The following is a 20415-nucleotide window of genomic DNA, read 5'->3' on the forward strand; positions in this document are numbered from 1 at the left end:
TTAATGAAACTTGTGTTTGTACTGCACAAGACACCGTACATGTATAGCCATAGAAGTTAATATTTCTAAAATTACAGATGAAGCACTCCTTAAAACTTACTCCTCTATTCCATTTACAGGACATCACATTTCCAGCGTTATAAAAGATAAAGCTGGGGGCATACGGTAAAGCTGCTTGTGGCCTTGATACTCATCTTCACATTGACCCTGAATCTGTGTTCCAGACACATGTCATGCTCCTCTTTTATAGTTCATTTTTACTGTGCTAATTCGTGACTGCTGTGCTACATTTCATGTCCATGTCTCCTCTTATACACAAGACCCTTTACAACAATATTATGCTGTCTTGTAACATCAGTTTGGTAAAGCTTTTTAATGATATATATTCCATGAAAAATTCAATATCACCTTGTTGAACAGAAGGGAAAAAGTGTGAGGATGGGGGTAAAGAATTAGACATGAAATAACATTATCCTCCCAACTCTGTCATATGCATTAGGGATACAGACAGGGGTTTTAGGACAGCACCCCCAGATACCGGCCCACATCAGAAAGAAGCTATGTAAGAGAAGAGTGAGGTGTGTCAAGATGGAAAGAAGAAATAAAGAAGTGTATTAGAATATTGGTAAGCATATAACAGCTAGGGGAGTGTTGCAGTGGTTAAATGGGTGAAGCATGGTACTCCAAGCTGGTTCGAACATGTGATTGGAACTGAGGATGATTTTGTGGATAGTGTATTGAGAGCATGATCAAGGGGAATGGTATCTGGGAAAGTCCACAAGTAAAATGGATGAATAGCGTCAGTATTTGTCAAGGTTCCAGTGTTGGGTGCTGTAATCGGAGGGGATAATAAACAAGATAAATGGTTAACAAACAACAAGATAAATGGTTAGACACCAGTTTAAAGTAAAGCAGAAAACCCCAAAACAGCCTCACAAACTGAAGTTTCCAACACGAAGGCTTCAGCACGCCGGACTCAGCAGTGACCCGTTGCACGGCTTCTTCCTCTTCGGGGCGTCTCGTCCTTTAAAATGACGAGGCAGCACAGCTTCGTCGTTGAAGTGGTGTAGACGTGGTGGACGAGGGAGGCGCAGGAGGAGAAGGGGCGTCAGGTTCACAGCAGTAACGGGATTCCAGGGCGTGGAGAGGGGAGATGTAAGGCACCCCAGAACGAACCCACCGACTTAGCCCGAGTGAAACCAACGTTGGAGCTTTGGTAGAATCAAGTGTTCAGAACGAGGCTCGGCCGCTGTCTGACGAGGAAGGCGCTGGCGGTCACCAAGTCGCCTCCCATAGCGAGTTGAGAAGCCTCGGTGGTTCAGTCGACCGAGGCGTCGAACGGCGTCAGGCGAACGAGCAGAGGGGAGTGAAGCAGGTGGTTCGCTGTGCCTCGGTAGTAGAACAGCTTCGAGCGGCAAGATGCGGGCGGGCGGCAGGAGTGCCCCGGTCGTTCGCCCGCTAAGTTGGTAGTTGCCCTCACAGTATTGGGAAGAGAGAGTTTTCCGGTAAGGGTCTAAATGTGTGGAGTGCTGGAACAGGGAAACCTGGAGACTCCTCTGCCATAGCCACCCCCTTCAGGAAAGTTCCCATGAGATGACAGGGTTAGAGATATAGATAGAAAGATAAATGAACAAATACCTTACACTTGGGTGTGCTATAATGTTTTTAGATTAACCTGACCTGATTTGAAATGTGTAATTAAAGCGATCCACGGAAATGGATGAATAGAGTGAATGATTATGTATTGGAGAGTTGGCAGGTGTGAATGTGCTGAGAGTAAGCAATGGAATGGAAAATTGGAGATTCTTCTGCTATGGCCACCCTTTTGGAAGAAGCCACTTTGGGACAGGCCACTGGAAGTATAGATAGAGATAGAGAAATAGTGATATAACAGACCTGCATGTATGGTATGGCATTACAAAGGTCATCATCACTGTCCATACCCTGTTTCCCACACCAAGAAATAAGATTGTCCCCAACAGAGAAGTTAATGTAAGTGAAACTCAATTCTGAGTGTAATTTGTGACACTGCGCCTACACTTACCAAATGACCTCAGACCCTGATTAAAAAAAAAATGCATAAATCAACAGTGCTACCAAGCTTAAATAACACATTACATATCTAATATATCTAAGAAAACACTAGTCCATCAAAGTTCTGCAATTACACCAAAAAGAATAGCCAAACTACTTTTTGGATAGCCCGCAAGCTTAATTAGCAAATCCCGCTGACCAAGGTTGACATTATGTCTGAGAAGCTAATTAAGTTTATATGCCGATTTGCCATCTTCCCTTCATAGTCTTTTTAAGATGTCACAACCCAAATTAAGTTCCTGCGCTAACGTCGGTAGCTAACTCAATAGTGCGTAGTTATGTTAGTTCGTAGTTATTGAGTATGTTTGTGAATTCGGGCCCTGATCTGAAGGAACTGTAGTCTGATCATGCTCACTGAGGACATCAATGTGCCTTAGCAAGCCTGTAGATTGAAGGCAACAAATTATTTTTTTGCTACCTCCACATGCCTCACTATAATTTTTTTTAGTTGTATAATTACATGTAGGTACTGCCCATGGGGAGTGGGATGGCTTGTTCCTCCCTCCTCCTCTGTTGTTTACTTGCAACATAAGTATCAATAAATCATCAAATTATTTTTTTTTGTCTCGGTTTATGATAATCTATAACCTGCATGAATAGAATATTTTTAATTAGTGGAAGAATAGAAAGTGGAGTGTAAGTGGATATGCTGTAGAAGCAATAAGTAGTTATTTTTCCGTGGCAATAATTTCAATTGCCATGGAAAAGTAACTACTTATTTGCTTCTGTCGATACAGCATATCCACATACACTACACTCTTTCTATTCCACTAATTCAAAATATTTTATTCAGATTATAGAATATTAACATTAAATGAGACAGTTCCCGCTTACAAGTTCAGGATACATTTTCCTTCTAGGAGTAATAATGCAGTCCCCGCTTTTATGCATTTTTCCCGGTAGTAATGTCTAGTTCCCGGTTTTTCTCCTACTAGGGAATGCTGTAGCTCCCACTTACAAGTTCAGGATACATTTTACCCCCTAGGAGTAATAATGTGATAGTCCCCGCTTTTAGGTTCCTTGGGCACGGTGTTGTAGGAATCAGCCCGCAGCCGCAAAATAGCTCGCAGAGAGATCCAGCTTGCTAACTTTTTCTATATTTCACTCACCGCTATCGTTTCCTTATCCTGTTTCGGCTCCAATACATGGCACATACACCAGACAAATACTTTTAATCCAGAGAAGGCTTTATAACTAACGAACAGGGGAGATTTTAGGAAGAATTACCCCACGTTGATGTTCATTCAGTTCTTGCTTGTTTGGTCTGTTGGTCTGATGTGTTGTTATCTTGCGGGCAATATCAACCATTACAAAGATCACAAGTGGATAACCTAGAACAAAACAGGACAAATTAATAGGTTTTCCTGCCGTGTTTTCCCCAGTGCGCATGCGTAGTTGATATCAGAGCGACTTATTTCTGCGAGGAGGTATTTCTCCCAACAACGGCCTTCCCTGTCTGGCGCATGGACTCGCCCGCACGAACCCAACATGCCATGATCTCCCAGACATTTCATTTTACAACCTCACTGCAAGCAAACTACTGATCCATAAAAGCTCAAAACACGGCAAAAGGAGCAAGGAAATATACGCTTTATTATACGTGAATTAGAAGATGATAGATGATGTGTGGGGAGAATGGGAGATATATAAAGTAAAAGACTAGGGTCGTGGCTGTGGCGGCGGTGACAGACAGACTTCACAGACAACCTCAGTCTGGGATATACCTGAGCCATGTGAACTTCCTCCCTCGTCCCTCGAATCCAATTATCGGGAACTGTTGAGGACTGCCACTGAGTACATGAGCTAATGCGAGACAGTGGGCGAAGTTGAGGAGCCGCAGACCAAGAGATAGAGAAGCCATGACCATGTGAATCTGTGATGGGAAGGCAAGCAGAAACAGGAGCACCAGCAGGAGGGCCTTGGTCAGCAGCAGCAGTGGTGGTGGAGGTGGTGGTTGCAGGGTCCAGGGTGGCTAGCAGGAGGCCATGACCACACCATGTCTCTCTGCATCACCATCCTCGCGGCCTGCCTCGCCCTTCTCAGCGGTGAGTGTTGAAAAGGGTGCTTGCTGGTGCTGAAGTGGTGGTGGTGGTGGTGAGCCGGGGATGCTGGTGTTGAGCCGGGGGTGCTGGTGTGCTGGTGGTGTTGTGACGGGGTTGCTTGCTGGTGTTGACATGGTGGTGCTGGTGTTGAGCTGGTGTTGAGATGGGAGTTCATGTGTGGTGTTGAGCCGTGGGTGCTGGTGGTGTGGTGTTGAGCCGGGGGTGCTGGTGTGTTGGTGGTGCTTGCTGGTGTTGACATGGTGGTACTGGTGTTGAGACGGTGATGCTGGTGTTGAGATGGTGTTGCTGGTGTTGAGACGATTGTGCTTGTGTGTTGTTGAGCCATGGGTGCTGGTGGTGTGGTGTTGAGACGGTGTTGCTGGTGTAGAGACGGTGTTGCTGGTGTTGAGACGATTGTGCTTGTGTGTTGTCGAGCCGTGGGTGCTGGTGGTGTGGTGTTGAGACGGTGTTGCTGGTGTAGAGACGGTGTTGCTGGTGTTGAGACGATTGTGCTTGTGTGTTGTTGAGCCGTGGGTGCTGGTGGTGTGGTGTTGAGCCGGGGATGGTGCAGTGGTGGTGTGGTGTTGGGGGAGGGGTTTCAGGAGCAGGACGGGTCAGTTGACGGCTATATTTATCTCATTACCAGCCTAGGAACACTGCATGGGACTCAGGCTGCTGGGTGGGGGGCGGGGGGAGGTGACGGGGCTGCAAGCTGACTTCACGCTTTCGTTTTTTCCGCCGTATGGATTCCTGTGTAATTGGTGCATGACTTCCATTACCGGGGGAAGTGAAGCAGAACGGCGGGGATTCCTTGCCGGGTGTGGAGCCATAGCCTTTGGTATTCATGTGTATTCAGCACCAGGCATGGGTAATGCTGTAATGATTTTCAAGGAGTGGGAGGGTCATGCACACTGAACACCTTCCCAGGCCAGTTACAAGGATAGAATGTTTTAAGATTATATATAACATATATTTTTTACTCATTGGATAATAAACTTGTGCTCAAGTCACACCAAAAGAATATATATATATATATATATATATATATATATATATATATATATATATATATATATATATATATATATATATATATATATAAATAAAATGTATATGTGTGTTTGTGTGTGTGTGTGTGTGTGTGTGTGTGTGTGTGTGTGTAAATGAATACCATCAACAGTAAAAAAAAATAACAGTTGTAGATTATTTCATTAATTTTTGAAGCAGTATAGGTATACTTATGTTAAATATATATTTGATTAATAGCTTAATGGCAAAATTCTAAAACCCTGAATAAAGACTACCCATTGATTATAAAACATAGAGCTGAGAAAATGTGGTTGCTTGAATAAATGTCAAATATATCACAAACAATGATTTTGGGAAGCAGTATCATCAAGAACATACTACACTGTACTGTAACAAATCATTAACAAAGGTTTTAGTTTAAACTACAAACACTTGCCATCACACCAGAGGTCACTTGTAAGCAATCACTTAAAATCAGTAAATTTTGACATTAAGTTAAAAAAAATTTGCAAAAAGGTGTGGATAGGACTTGTGAAATGAGGGACAGGGAACACAAAAAGCAAGCACTGCAATCTGTATCAATTCATCTGAGGGGTTTCCAGATTTAATGCTTGTCACATCCTTAACCAGCCAAGTTAATCCATTCACGGAAAAGTCTTCAAAGCATCGGTCATATACTGCTGCATGAGCACTGGACCGTTCAGGTAGAAAAAAGAATTATGAAAGTTTGCTAGTGAGCTTTGTTTGGTGACAGTTGGCTGCATCTGTTCTGTTCTGCATAAGTGAAAGGGAGCATTCCCCATGAACCCAGGGGAAAGGAATGTGGAGCTTTATAAGTGGGTTATCAATTTGTTCAAACACTAAAATACATGCATGAAAATCTGGCTATTGATTTTATATTCTTTGCCTTCAAGTCATCAAGCAGTCAAGTTTTGTGTTAGATATAAGTCAATGTGTTAAGTGTTAAAAGTTTTTAGAAATATAAATTCATGACTAAAAATTTAGTTAAAATAATAATAAGTGGATTGGAAGACCTGTGAGCAGCCACCTGACCTGAGTCATTGACCTTGCTTTACAATGACCTTCGATTCTGGCTTGAGTCTTTTTTGTTCACATCCACATGTTGCAGGAAATGGGATGACAGTAACAGCATGCGTGCGTCATGGTATTGCTCCTCAGTGCTATGAATTCTTGGTATTGCGAGGAGCTTAGAGAAACTCTGCCATTATGTATATCAGAGTCTGAGTTTGACATGGCAAAGTTACCTAGTTTGGAGAGTATGTAGCTTTGTATTTGTTGTGTAAAACTGGATTAAAACTGTGGCAGTCATTAATGCCCCTCTGTGAGGCATCTTTTCAAATGCTAGATATGCTAAATAAATTCAAATAAGCTGACGAAAATTCCTCTTAATATTATTTATGTATGAGCTACACCTTCTGATGGAGGAGATGTTTGCAATGTCTTACTTGCAATATGTACTATTATATACTGACAGTAAAGAAAGGGGTGTCTCAAATAGTACCATACAACTAGGAGTCATCATATTTCTCATGTGTTATAAGTTTTCCTTTTTGAAAGACTAGAGATAATACATGTGCATCCCCAAGTGGGCACAGTTAGTTAGGGATAAGTGGAGACTCCTCTGGCTATGGGGAGAAGGGGATGCTGAGGAAGGTAAGAAGACCTGGGTTCATCATCTTTATCTTGCCATATAGGCCCCCATAAATACGCCTCTTCACCTTGGGCTTTGTTGCTTCATTCTCATATTGAAGTGGATGCTGAATTCCCTAGTCGTTAAAGGATATTTGAGATGGAGGGCTGGAATGGGGAATGAGATGGCTGGAGTGTGTGAAGATAAAGTGTATGGGGAGAAGAAAGGGCAGATTCCTGAGCTGTGACTCTTCTGCTGAGAGAACTTTGATGGCAGCTTCATTAGGTGGAATGGTGACTATGGCAGTTCACATCATGGATTGTGCAATGATGTGCCAGTATTTCTTTTTTTTTTCTCTCTCTCTCTCTCTCTCTCTGTTACTAAGGAAAATAATTTTGATATTAAAATTTTTGATATTTATTTTTTATATTAGTAACAGTATTGTCTCCATAATATCCTGAGAGGAATGTCTTTCTTCTCATATTTTTCATCATTACTTCTTCTTTTTCTTCTGTTTTTCCTTATAGGCTCCCCTACCTAAATAGTACACAAAAGCACTGCATAGGGAACAGCCCACATAAGGAGGGACATACATGCTTGAGGATGAGGTTAGAGGGAAAAATATGAATGAAGTACTACACACACAGGCTGCCAAGTACTGGTGACTAGTGGGGAAAACCAGACTACTAAATCTCACCTACATCTATACCGTATTATATTAGTCGGCTGTAATTAGTGAAAGCTCTGATTGATTGCTTGTGTACTGGTGTTTTGTTTTCCTGTCATCTCATTTTGTGCTGTCAATGCCTGCAGCTCATGCCTCGTGGTGTTATGTTCTGTATGCTTTAGGTAGTGAAAAATATGCCTTTTCTTGCATAACCCAAGGCCATTATGAATGTCACATAAACAGGTGAAAGATTTACAATATTCATCCAAATAATACTTACTTTAATATTTCATGTATGGTATTAAAGAGTAAGCCAAATTATATAGAGTAGTATAGCTGAGATAATGTCATCATACAGATAGATATCCTGGTATAAATCTTATTATTTTATATGTAAGCAATTTATACAAGTATCAATCTTTATGAAATTTCAAGTGCATAGTATATAATATGAAGAGGAGTCCCTGTTCCAATTTCCTTTATCCACAGCAAACAATGGCAGTGACTGAGTGTTGAAGTGATCAGTGTTGAGGAGGTGGGGGAGGGGGGGCAGGGAGGGAAGTGGAGAGAACCAGAGGAGACAAGGGAGGAGGGAAGGTGGGGGAAGACATATGATACACAAAGACTGGAGGCAGTGTGCTTGAGGGACCGCAGAGGTCAGGTCAAGGATCAAGAGGTGGAGGGGGAAGTGGAGGTTTTTGCAGGTCACATAAGCTACTATTATGACTGGGTATCTTTTAAATCCCACACACCACCCTTCAGTTCTTTGTTAGTGTGTGTGTGTGTGTGTGTGTGTGTGTGTGTGTGTTTTGCTTTATATAACCTTTTTCTTGATTTTAGGGGTGTTTTGTATTTTGTATATATTCTTATATTAATGTGTTTAGTATTTTATTTTGGACCGTGAGTTCAGTTATATGTTGAAAATTATTTAGACTTATTTTATAGAACTTACAAAATTGTGGCCAGTAAACTGTCTATCTATATCTATCTATCTATCTGTCTGTCTACCTATCTCTGTGTGAAAGTGTGTGAGAGAAAATATAACATAACTTCATACAACAATTTTTACTTACTATTTTAATATGTACTTTACTCTTATTTCAAACTTGCTGAGTGTATTATGGTTTATGACTACTATTTATATTCAACCCACATACATATACATACAGCACCACATAGTAAGTTATAATCAATTCACACAAACTTTCACATTATTTCTATATGTAGTGTTGCTTGGGTGTGGGTGAAGCAGGCCAGGTGATGGAGGGGGGGGAGGGGGGGCAGACAATACAGGTGATAGTAACTTCCTGTTTGTCGCTGCAGTAAAATACAACCCACACAGACAAGTGGGTGGAGTGCATACATCACTCTTGTCCACCCCAGTAGTAGTAGTAACTAGTAGTAGTAGTAGTAGTAGGCCTAGTAGTAGTAGTAGTAGTAGTAACATAGGTATTGTGTATCTGGCTCCTTCACTCAATGTCCATCTTTTGAGGTTGAATAATATGGGGTGTGTGGTGAATCAACCTCAAAATAAAAATAAAATGGAGGAATTGGATGTGTGGGTTAGATAATGCATGCAGAATAGAGAAAAATGGGAACGAATTTGAGAGTAGTAAAAAAGTTAAGTTATATATACAAACATCTGCCACTTGCAACTTAAAGCTTTGGTGTGGTACTTGGTTGTGTGTGTGTGTGTGTGTGTGTGTGTGTGTGTGTTGGACTAATATGATTGCCTGATTATAATGTCACTGGCTGCTAAATAAATACGGTAGTGAAAATAATGAATGTTTAGTTAAATATTTTCTCTTGTTTGAATTGCTCATAATTATTATCTACGCAGCAGGCTTATTTTTTTCTTCTTATTTTTTCCTCTTTTTATTGCCTTTGAGCTTCCTCCTTTCCTATAAAAAAAGGTGACAGTTTCGGTTATATTCTGGACCTCATGGCCGACATTTCTGTATTCTGTGCCTGTGTTGAAGTGGCCATGAAGGACTGACTGACTGGTTATGTGTATGCAGGGAGTGATGGACTGCCCTGATACATTACACTTACTCTCATGTTTTCCTTTGTATCCATCAGCATCTCTACCCTCTCTCCAAACCTTACCACTGCGTCTGCTTGGCTGCTTTTCTTTCGTTATCATGTCAGGTTTTCGCTGCCTATCTTTCAAATGACTCAACCGTGTATGCATCAGATAGTCAGATACACGTTGCATGCCGCGTTGGTGGCTTGGCATACATTCTGTTGTCCCTGAAAGCATTGGTAGTTTGGTCTTGCCTAACACCCTCGGATTCGCTGTATACGTGACCACTAGCATGCCCAGTGGCCATCAAATTGTTGCATTCAATTGGTGGGGGAGTGTTTTGAAGAGCTGATAATGCTGCTGCTCCAAGTGCCAAAAGCTAAAATGATCTGACGGTTATGCTGATCGACAATACATGAAGATATATAAATAGTAACAGTTTAGGATAGTTTCAGACGCATTGGTCCTTACAGTCACCTTACCTCTTCCTTTTTGTAAAGTGGTACAGTTTAAGATTATTTTATCCTTGGTACACATTATCGTTTTAGTCATTATCAGCATTATCGTCGCCCTCATTATGTTATAGACCCAAAGGCCACACATATGATGATTCATGTTCTTATCTCGTAGTCTTCAAATCAGATTTCTTATTACCCACATGTAATTAAGCGCCAGTTCCTGTGGGCCATTATTACTTTCTGAGCTAGTTCTGAGGGATGGAGGAAAGTGTTAATCGCCGTTAGTACCATGATACGAATCTACTTTGTGCTTTTGATGTTTGTAGTTTAGTTATATGCACTTTATTCAAGGAAGAGTCGTGGCTTTCTTTGCACCAAGGCGTGGGTGAGTGGTTGTGGCGAGGGAGGGAAGGAGGGAGTCGGCCAGCGTGGGGCGGCGGCGGTGTCCGGGGTGCTGTCCTTGTGGTGTCGTGTGTAGCCCGGCCTCGCGAGCATGGGCGGCCAGATGGCGGTCGTGTATCACGCTAGAAATACAGGGTCGTGCTGGTGTACACCTTTTTTTAATCCCCTTGGGGAGAGGCACGGCTTATCAGGGGTGGGGTGAGCGGTGGGCCGCCAGAGGGAGAGGAGGGTGATAGGGTTGACGACCGGGCGGCGGCGGCGGCGGCGGGGGTCGCGGCCCGGGGCGGCGGCGGCCACACACTGCGGGCGATCACCACTTGTATTCCAACGGCTCAAATTTAGGTTCCAAGAAAGGATCGAAGACACTTTACATTGAAGCATGTTGGAGGGGGCGGGGTGATGCGGGCGTGCCAGTTGCGTGCCCGCACATGATGGATGGCTCCCACCTCCCCGGGGCGCAGGGCGAGGGGGGAGGGGGAGGGGCGCGGCCTTTGTAAAGAAGACACACAAAAGTAATTTCCTTATACCAGGCAGGGAGGTAACGGCCGAAACATATTCATCGATTGCAGTACGTTGTTTGGCACTGTGTGTGTGTGTGTGTGTGTGTGTGTGTTGAGGGAATATGTGGTCTCTTAGCATACGTCAATCTCGTTTGGTGTGGTGACGGACTTCGTTGACAAAATGACGTGTGGTGTTGGCGTAAGTCCGGGTGCCTGGCCCCGCGCGGCGCACGCCTCCGGGCACGGTGGCGAGGCGCACGCCCTTGGCACGCCCACACAGCGCGGCGTGCCCGACCCCAAGGCCTCGTCCTGCCCCATCAATGCACGCCCAGCCCCGCCTCGTACAGCTCCTCGAGGAAATCAACTTGTCGTCTCTACATAACTATTTTCTCTAAGAGACTATCACTGTGGCTGCAGTACATCGCCGCGACTCAGCGGCGCCTGCGGGCTCAACTCTAGTAAGATCCGTGAACTTGGAAAATGTTGGGTGACGTGCTTGTATCCGGATGCCTTGTTGACGCTGAGGAGGCGGCGGCGAAGGAGGAGGAGGGCAGCATCCAATGTGTTACAGGCATCGTTTATCAGCGGCCGATTTCCGTGTCAGGGTAGTTACAGCCTGGGCAGATAGCAGCGTATGGTGTGTGTGTGTGTGTGTGTGTGTGTGTGTGTGTGTGTGTGTGTGTGTGTGTCCGAGCCAGGGAGCGCTGGGAATGCAATTGAGCTTCAAGGTCGTAGAAGCACTTACCCTCTCGAGCGCGGTCATGCTGAATTTTGTTCACTTAACACTGCATCAGAACAATTGCGGTGACAACCGCGAGGACCCCGTGCCGCTGCTGCCTCCGACGCCGCCACACCGCCGCTCATCCTCACACCGTATTCTTGAAAACCCTTAAAACCCTTACTGCCCATGACCCTCCATCCGCGTGTCCTTACCCCTGGCGACTCCTCGGGGGGACAGTTAAAATGGCACCTCTTTGGGCATCTCGGGTTCCCTTGTTAGTCTTGAGTGAAAAAAGGAATCCTCAATAAGTGAAGTGATGGGTCCCTTTGAGCACGGGTTGACGAGGGCCGCAGCATTGTGTGTGTCGCGCCTCCTCGGCCCCCTTCCCCCTCCCCCGGGCAGGCTTCAGGTGATGGTTGGGCAGCAGTGGAGTGACAAGGGTGTGTGGAGAGAGGTGCTGCAGGGGCATGTGTATAGGAATGCTTCGAGAGACCTCTGGACAACCTTTTTTTGAGTGTTGGGGAATGCCTCAATGGCCTATAAGGAATGTCTGTTTGGGGGATTGCTTCAGGCGTTTGGGGAATGTCTGCGTATGTGTTTTAGGGATTTCTTCAAAGGCGTATAAGGAATGTCTGGGCATGTTTTGGGGAAGGCTTCAAAACGCAACTGTAGCGAATGTCTAGGTATATGTTTTGGGATTGGTTCAAAGGCTTATAGGGAATGTATGGGTGTATGTTGGGTATTGCTTCAAAGGCTTATAGAGAATGTATGGGTGTATGTTGGGTATTGCTTCAAAGGCTTATAGAGAATGTATGGGTGTATGTTGGGTATTGCTTCAAAGGCTTAGGGAATGTGTGTGTGTGTGTGTTGTGGATTGGTTCAAAGGCTTAGGGAATGCATGGGTGTGTTGGGGATTGGTTCAAAGGCTTAGGGAATGTATGGGTGTATGTTGGGGATTGCTTCAAAGGCTTAGGGAATGTATGGGTGTATGTTGGGGATTGGTCTCAGGCTTATAGGGAATGTATGGGTGTGTTGGGGATTGCTTCAAAGGCTTAGGGAATGTATGGGTGTATATTGGGGATTGCTTCACAGGCTTAGGGAATGTATGGGTGTGTTGGGGATTGCTTCAAAGGCTTAGGGAATGTATGTGTGTATATTGGGGATTGCTTCACAGGCTTAGGGAATGTATGAGTGCATGTGTTGTGTTTTGGTTCAAAGGCGTCAACTCAAGCTCACAGGGCTCCATCATTTCACTTACTGAGGATTTCTTCTTTTGTTTTCCATTCACTCTAACATGAGAGCTCGAGATGCCCAAAGATATGCCCTTATAACTGTCTTTGGGTGTGTTTGTATGGGAATTCTTCAGGGTATTTTAACACATTAGGAACGCGTTACAGAGGCTTCTTTCTCTTCATGCCGTACTACGCGTGACCACTCCTATCCCGAGGCGGCGAGGATAAGGATGTAGCATTCGGGACTCGGGAGGCGTAGCTTACACAGTGCCAGCGAGACCACGCGGACGACAAATTGAGTTAGGCGAGATCTCTCACGTCGTGTTGCGCCGCCAAGCAGAACAACCCCCTGACCCCCTTTGTCGGGATTCAACAAGAAACCCTACACTGGGCTTCCTTGTCGGCCTGGCTACGGGAAATTAATGTCTGGCTTGTATACTACTTTGCCTCACCTCGCCTCCCTCACCTGGCTGAAGAGAAAAGGGAGAAAAAAATATAGGCTAAGTAAATAAAAATTCGACTTTAAGTTATAGTGCTTTTCAGCTTTTCTGTAAATTAGGTTATCTTATTTATTAGCTTGAGTATATACTAGTTTGTTTTAAGGTGATCATTTTATACACTCGTAAAGGAACCAAGTTATCCGTTGAAAATTTCTTATATATATTTCATTTGCTTAGTAATATTTCATGTCTTTGGTTTATATAGTTGTGTTGTCTGGCAAAGCTGTGGAAGTCGGTGCTGGACAAAGATCGATACCCGTTAATATTTGCCCTCACCTGTGGCCGTACACTTTGTTGTTCAAAATTTAAGTCCTAGGAAAGCGCTTTTTAACCCCTTGACTGCGGATTTCCTACAAGAAGACATCACCAAGCTAAGAAATGGAACAAAAAGTGTCTGCTACAATTCAATGAAGAAAAATGTAAAGTCCTGCACCTTGGGAGAGGATATCCAGCATACCAATACCACATGGGAAACACTCCACTATCCACCACAGAGGCAGAGAAAGACCTGGGAGTATGTGTGACCAGGCTACCAGGGAAGGCGAAATGCGTGTCAATCGCAGCGGACGGGTTAAGGAAGAGTTACTTAACATTAATCATTGAACATTTACTTAGGGTAACATGATAGACGTATGTAGAAGAACCAAACTATCGGAGGAGTCTCAAACATCATATCTTCACAACAACAATTTATGCCCATAGGTGACAATAGTCGTATGCAGAGGAACCAAAGCATCGAAAAGTCCCAACCTTTACATCTCCGCAACAACAATGGATGCCCGGCAATACTCTGTGATAAACCAGTGAAAACCAGCGCTAATTACTGACCGGCACCTGTTAATATTCCTCACCTGTGGCCGCGTGTTTACTTAAGGAATGCTCGGCCGTCCTTGGAAGGCAGGAGGAAGGTCGAGAAGGAGGAGGAGGAGGAGGCCCTGCGTATCCTCGTGCTACTTTTCTGACATTTTTTCCTGATATGGGAGGCGCCTGATTGTCTGCTGCTGGGAGGACCTCGTGCCAGTCCCGCCCCTCCCTCGCCCTCGCTCTCAAAGGACGCCGCCACCCAATTTTAAGCGCTCGGGATGGCAAAAAACCCGCCACGCCACAAGTACAGCCACCTTAGACAGTAAACCTCACACCAGTATACGAAGGAATACGAAAAGACGAAACAAGCCATTGATATTTAGCTTCTTGTAACATACTCTCAGTTTTCCGTCTTGGGTATGAAAAAAACCCCGCCTGGCCACAAGTACAACCACCTAAGAAAGTAAAGCTTACCCCAGAACACGAGGGAATATGAAAAAGCACGAAATAAGCCATGAATATTTAGGTCGGTATTATAAGAGACCTTCGCTTCCCACATCAGGTATTTGTAAAGGCGAAAGAGGAGGTCGGTCTGGTTCTAATGAGTGTTTCTTGAGGTTCACGGTACGGAAGAAGGGTTAAACTGCTCTCAGGGTCATAAAACTACTCCTGGATATGCCCACTACTCCTAGGAAAGCCTTGTCAAATGATGAAAGGCGAAAGAGGGGGTCAGTTGGGTTCTAATGAGTGCTTCTTGAGGTTCACGGTACGGAAGAAGGGTTCAACTGGTATCAGGGTCATAAAACTACTCCTGGATATGCCCACAACTCCTAGGAAAGCCTTGTCAAATGATGAAAGGCGAAAGAGGGGGTCAGTTGGGTTCTAATGAGTGCTTCTTGAGGTTCACGGTACGGAAGAAGGGTTAAACTGCTCTCAGGGTCATAAAACTACTCCTGGATATGCTCACAACTCCTAGGAAAGCCTTGTCAAATGATGAAAGGCGAAAGAGGGGGTCAGTCGAGTTCTAATGAGTGCTTCTTGAGGTTCACGGTACGGAAGAAGGGTTAAACTGCTCTCAGGGTCATAAAACTACTCCTGGATATGCCCACAACTCCTAGGAAAGCCTTGTCAAATGATGTGTTCTTGGACGGCGAAATGTGATATAATACGACCCTTTAGTCTTTCTTTGTTGCATCCTGTCATAGTTTTCTCTCTTCGGGATAATAAAAACCCTCCAACGAAACAAACCATGGATACTTAGTCTTTCTTTGTTACATCCTGTCATAGTTTTCTCTCCGGGATAATAAAAACCCTCCACACCACAAGTACAGGACAGTAAACCTCACCCCACTACACGCATTAAAAACAACGAAACAAACCATGGATACTTAGTCTTTTATTGCATCTTCTCATAGTTTTCTCTCTTCGGGATAATAAAAAAACCTCCACGCCACAAGTACAGGACAGTAAACCTCACCCCACTACACGCATTAAAAACAACGAAACAAACCATGGATACTTAGTCTTTTATTGCATCTTCTCATAGTTTTCTCTCCGGGATAATAAAAAAACCTCCACGCCACAAGTACAGCCACTATAGACTAATCCTCACCCCACTACACGCATTAATAAGAAAACACGAAACAAGCCATCGATACTTAGCCTCCCATCCTCGTATCCTCTCTAGTTTTCTCTCTCATTGTATATTCAAAGTAAACTCCGCCTGGGATGACTAAGAACTCACCACCTAAGAAAGTAAACCTCACCCCAGAACAAGAAGTGAATACGAAAACACGAAACAAGTCATTAATATTTTAGTTGGTATTCTTGCCTCCTTCTCTTACGTCACTCATTTCTGAAGGACAAAAAAGAGCTAAAACGCGTCCCCATGTGTGTTTCTTTAAGTCCATGGTGCAGGAACTTTGTCAAACCAGCACCGAGGATATAAAACTACCTACCCATGGAAATGCCCACAAATCCTACGAAAGCCTTGTCAAATGTTTGTGCTTGAGCGCCGAATGGTTCAAGAATGTGACCCTCAGTATTGCACGCTATCTTAAAAGTTCTCTCTCTTATTCATTTTTTTAAAGTAAACTGCCCCAGAACGTGAAGTGGTATGGATTGGATTGGATTGATTTAGATTAGGCGCCGCAACAGCCAGGGTCATATGGCGCCGAAGTGGTTTGGAAACTGTCCCAAGAAATCATTTATAGTTTGCATTTTGCACGATATACTTTCCAGCTTCCCGTTACTATCGTTCATAAGGTGGTTGATGATTTTAGACTCAGTTCGTCCTCCGTTCAAGCGCGATATACCAGGGCTCCTGCGTGTGTCCAAGAGGCGTTTTCAAGCTCACTTCGCCGCTATAACATAATCAACTGCGTCGGCTCCCTGTGAATCATCAAGACGCTCAAAGGGGAAAAAATGTCATAGGTTATATACCCCAACTTACTGAAGCATATACCGTACAGTCACACTTGTTTTCCGTCTGTGTGTGTGTGTGTGTGTGTGTGTGTGTGTGTGTGTGTGTGTGTGTGTGTGTCTAGTAGCAACTTCTCTCGTCTGATGGCGTTGACAGGCCTTTGTTTTTATTCCCGCATAACGGCGCAGACACCATTATTTCTCCCTGGCACGACTGACTTGACTCCTCGCTCCCTCTCCCTCTCTCCCGCCACCCCCGCCTGCCCCCAGCACCCCAGGCAGCCACCCACGAGGACGTCACCCCAGCCAGCAGCGTTAGGAGCCGCGCCGCTGCACCACATCCGCCCCCCATACCGTGTAGCCACCTCGCTGGGAGGCTAATTCCATGTCTCCAGCACCTCCTCCACCCCCTCCTCCTTCTCCTCCTCCTCCACCACTACCTTTCTTGTCTCACTTCCTCTGCGCACTCATGCACTACCACCTCGACCACTTTACCACCTTGGAATACCTTATCAACAGTCCCTTAGGTCCCTCCTCTCCTCCTCGGACTCTCCCTGCCACCGCCGCCCCTACACCTGCCTTCCCAGCCCCACCTGTCCTGCGCCGTGCCACCTGACCGCATGATTTCTTATTGCGGGGCGACGTCTGGCTCACAGACGGCGAGTTTCACCGGAGCGTGGGTTGTCTGCGGTGATGCGGGGGTGACATGCCTCCACGCAGACACCCCGCCGCTCTCTCGGTCTCGGCGTTGGGTGGGTGGGTGTTGCGGCTTGTTACGTGTGGACGTGCGGCGGGGCGGCGTGGCTGAGGGGAGAGGCTGGGCGCGGGGCGGAGGTGAGGGAGGGGCGACAAGCACTGGGTGGCGGCAGCGTGGTGGCGCCCATGGCTAACCTTGTCCAGACACCAGCCGACGCCGACGCCACCAGCCGCTCATCGTACACCATTAAGTCTTCGTTTCCATACTAATGACATGTTAGCACCTGCCGCACCCGGCACACCCCGCCGCGCCCCGCCTCACGTGGCTGCTGCCCCGCTGCCCGCTCCCTCATGCCCACATGCAAGCCACCCCACTGGCCCAGCCCGCCGCCGCGCCGCCACCGAGCGCCGGTGTGTCCACAGTGTGCCCGTCACCAGCTGGGCGGCCGAGCCTTGCCCAGCCGCTTGGATTGCATCTGTGCAAGGTGCTCGAGGCGCCGCGTCAAGGGCGCGGTGTTCCGTGCGTAGTGCTGAAGGAGGAGGCGCAGCGCGGCCCAGCGCGGCCAGGCAGCTGCCTTGGGTGTGGGCACTCTTGGGCGGCCGTCGGGGCCTCGGAGGCTTCTCGGCTCAGAATGGATTGCCTTGTCATTGGATTTCTTGTTCCAGTCCAAATTTGTCGTGGTGTTGCGGACTGTTTTATGGAGTTAATGAAACCTTGCTTGGCGGCGCCGCGGGAGCCGTCCAGGTGCCTCGCCATGATCAGGTGTTAACGCCGCGCTGCCGCCGCCGCCCAGGTGGTGGCGGCCCGTCCTTGGGGCGGCTGGCATGGCCCGCCAGACTCGTCGTGAGGGGAGCAATAGCCCGCCGCCCCGCCGCCGCCGCGGCACACGTCATGGGGCATTATTTTCCAAAGTTTTTCCTTGTAGTTCTGTAGTGTATTGAGAGCCGCCGCCCTGTAACGCTGCCACCAGAGGAACGTTTGCCAAACTTTATTACGACGACCTGGACCAACCGAGGCACCGCGCGGGGATGAATTGCAGAATAGATTCTTTGGCGTGCTGCTCGCGGCTTAGGTGTGCCCGAGTCTGCCGCTGCTTCGAAGGAAAAAAAATGATAATAAAAGCTCAGGCATTTTCACCTGCAGCCGCCGCTCGTCAACACCTTTGTGTTCTGTGTACTCGGGAGCTGTAATCCGCGCCGCCCCGCGCAACAAGCAAGTTCATTGTGGAGCCGTGCTTGTGGTGGGCCCCCCCCCCCACCCCCCTCACACACACACACACACACACACACACACACACACACTCGGGCGGGGTGGCGGTGGGTGGGGCAGGCGGGCGGGCGGGCGTGGCAGGCGGCGGGGGCGGCGGGCAGGGACCAATGCAGACAGCTGCACTCTATATCGATCCGCTGGTGGCCGCTGCCGCTCATGCATGGCAGCATTATGTGTTGCTGCCCGCCCTGCCGCAGCGCCGCCCATGCCCCGGCCCTCCCCACACCGCCCCCCACGCCCACACATGCCCTCACGCACCCATGTACGTCTCCTCATGTCTCGGGGGTAGCGACGCCTCTGTCTCGTGTCGGTGCCGCCGCGAGACAGGTAAACATGGAAATGCAGGCAACAGAAAGCCTATTGGCCTTACGAGGTTGCCCGCTTTGATGAATTAATCTGCTCGACAGCCACTTGGGGCCTGGGGGGAGCAGATGAAAACACCTCGGTATTCAGCTTACTCCTGACGCAGCGATTGCCGGTCAGAGACGATGATGGGAGGCGACTCTGTCCTGTATTTCCGAATGACTTGACGGTAGTTTGACAGCAGGTCCTGCGATCGAGTTGGCTGAACGTCGTTAGTTCCCGCATGTATCTGATACATCAGGTTAAGGCGTATTGCTGTAAGACGCCCCCCAACGATGTAGACTCATTCTGGTTACGTAAGTCTTCTCGGATATTCCTGCGTTGTATGTAATGCCAGAACTTTTCCCTTATTTTCCTGGATTTATTTGATTTTAGTTTCTCGGCTTTGCTCCCCCCTCTCTCCCTGCCTCTCTTTCCCTCCTCTCTCTCTCCCTCCTCTCTCTCTCCCTGCCTCTCTTTCCCTCCTCTCTCTCTCCCTCCTCTCTCTCTTTCCCTCCTCTCTCTCCCGCCGGACTCAACGGCCTCGCCACTCTGCCTGGAAGCCTTCATCCTGGCGGCGGTCGAGACATCCTAGAGGAATCTGTATTTTCAAAATCGTCGTGCGATTCATTTTAGACTTTAGCCTGTTGACATTGAGAGGCTGAAGGATGATGATGATGATAAGGAGGAGGAGGAGGAGGAGGAGAACAAGTAAGAGAAAGATGACTGAATGAAAGAAAAGAACAAGAGGAAGCAGAGGAAGGCGATCAGAGGAGGAGGAGGAGAAAGAGGAGGAGGAGGAGGAATGATATAGAACGAAACGAAAAATGCTGCGAAACAAACAAACAACCAAACAAAATTATCAAGCAAAAAAACATGAACCACAAAACGAAATCAATTGAAAAGAAAGCAGAGAGAGAGAGAGAGAGAGAGAGAGAGAGAGAGAGAGAGAGAGAGAGAGAGAGAGAGAGAGGTCATCACGGCCGGACAAACCCTAATGACCTCTTCTGTACCCCCGCCAATTGAAGGGATAAGATAAGGATTACTGGCCACTGGGGCTTAAATGGGAGGGGGAGATAAGCAGGAACTCTTGAGGGGGGGGGGGGGAGGAGGTCGTGGGGGGGGGGGGGGGGATAGCGTGTGTAGACGAGGCGAGGAATGAGCGTAAATTGATGACGTGAGTTGAAGATAGCAATGAGAGAGAGAGAGAGAGAGAGAGAGAGAGAGAGAGAGAGAGAGAGAGAGAGAGAGAGAGAGAGAGAGAGAGAGAGAGAGGGGTAAATTGATGACTAGAGTGGAGGAAGGATAAAAGTAGATGGAGGAAAGGAAGGCGAGAAGGAATAGATGGAGGCAAATTGACGAGTGGATGGAGGAGTAAAGTAGATGGAGGAGAGGGAGGGAGAGTAGATGGAGGTAAATTGTTGAGTGGAGAAAGGAAGAGAGTAGATGGAGGTAATGGAGGAGAGAGATGGAGTAGATGAAGATAAATTAATGGCCGTGTGGAGGAAGGAGAAAAATAGATGGGGGGGGGAAAGGGAAAGGAGAGAGAGAGTAAGATGGAGT

General features: G+C 46.7%; 1 protein-coding gene across 1 annotated transcript in view; it reads left to right on the forward strand.

Annotated features, from left to right (window-relative positions):
• Window positions 1-3787: 3787 nt before the first annotated feature.
• The window catches only part of LOC126981523 (bone morphogenetic protein receptor type-2-like), a 92174-nt gene continuing 75546 nt past the window's right edge, over window positions 3788-20415 (forward strand). The window contains exon 1 of the mRNA XM_050832712.1: window positions 3788-4139. Coding sequence (XP_050688669.1) covers window positions 4091-4139 — 49 coding nt within the window. The 5' untranslated portion in view covers window positions 3788-4090. The remainder of the gene's footprint in view (window positions 4140-20415) is intronic.

This window comes from Eriocheir sinensis, chromosome 48, assembly GCF_024679095.1.
Source record: "Eriocheir sinensis breed Jianghai 21 chromosome 48, ASM2467909v1, whole genome shotgun sequence".
Taxonomy (NCBI): Eukaryota; Metazoa; Arthropoda; class Malacostraca; order Decapoda; family Varunidae; genus Eriocheir; species Eriocheir sinensis.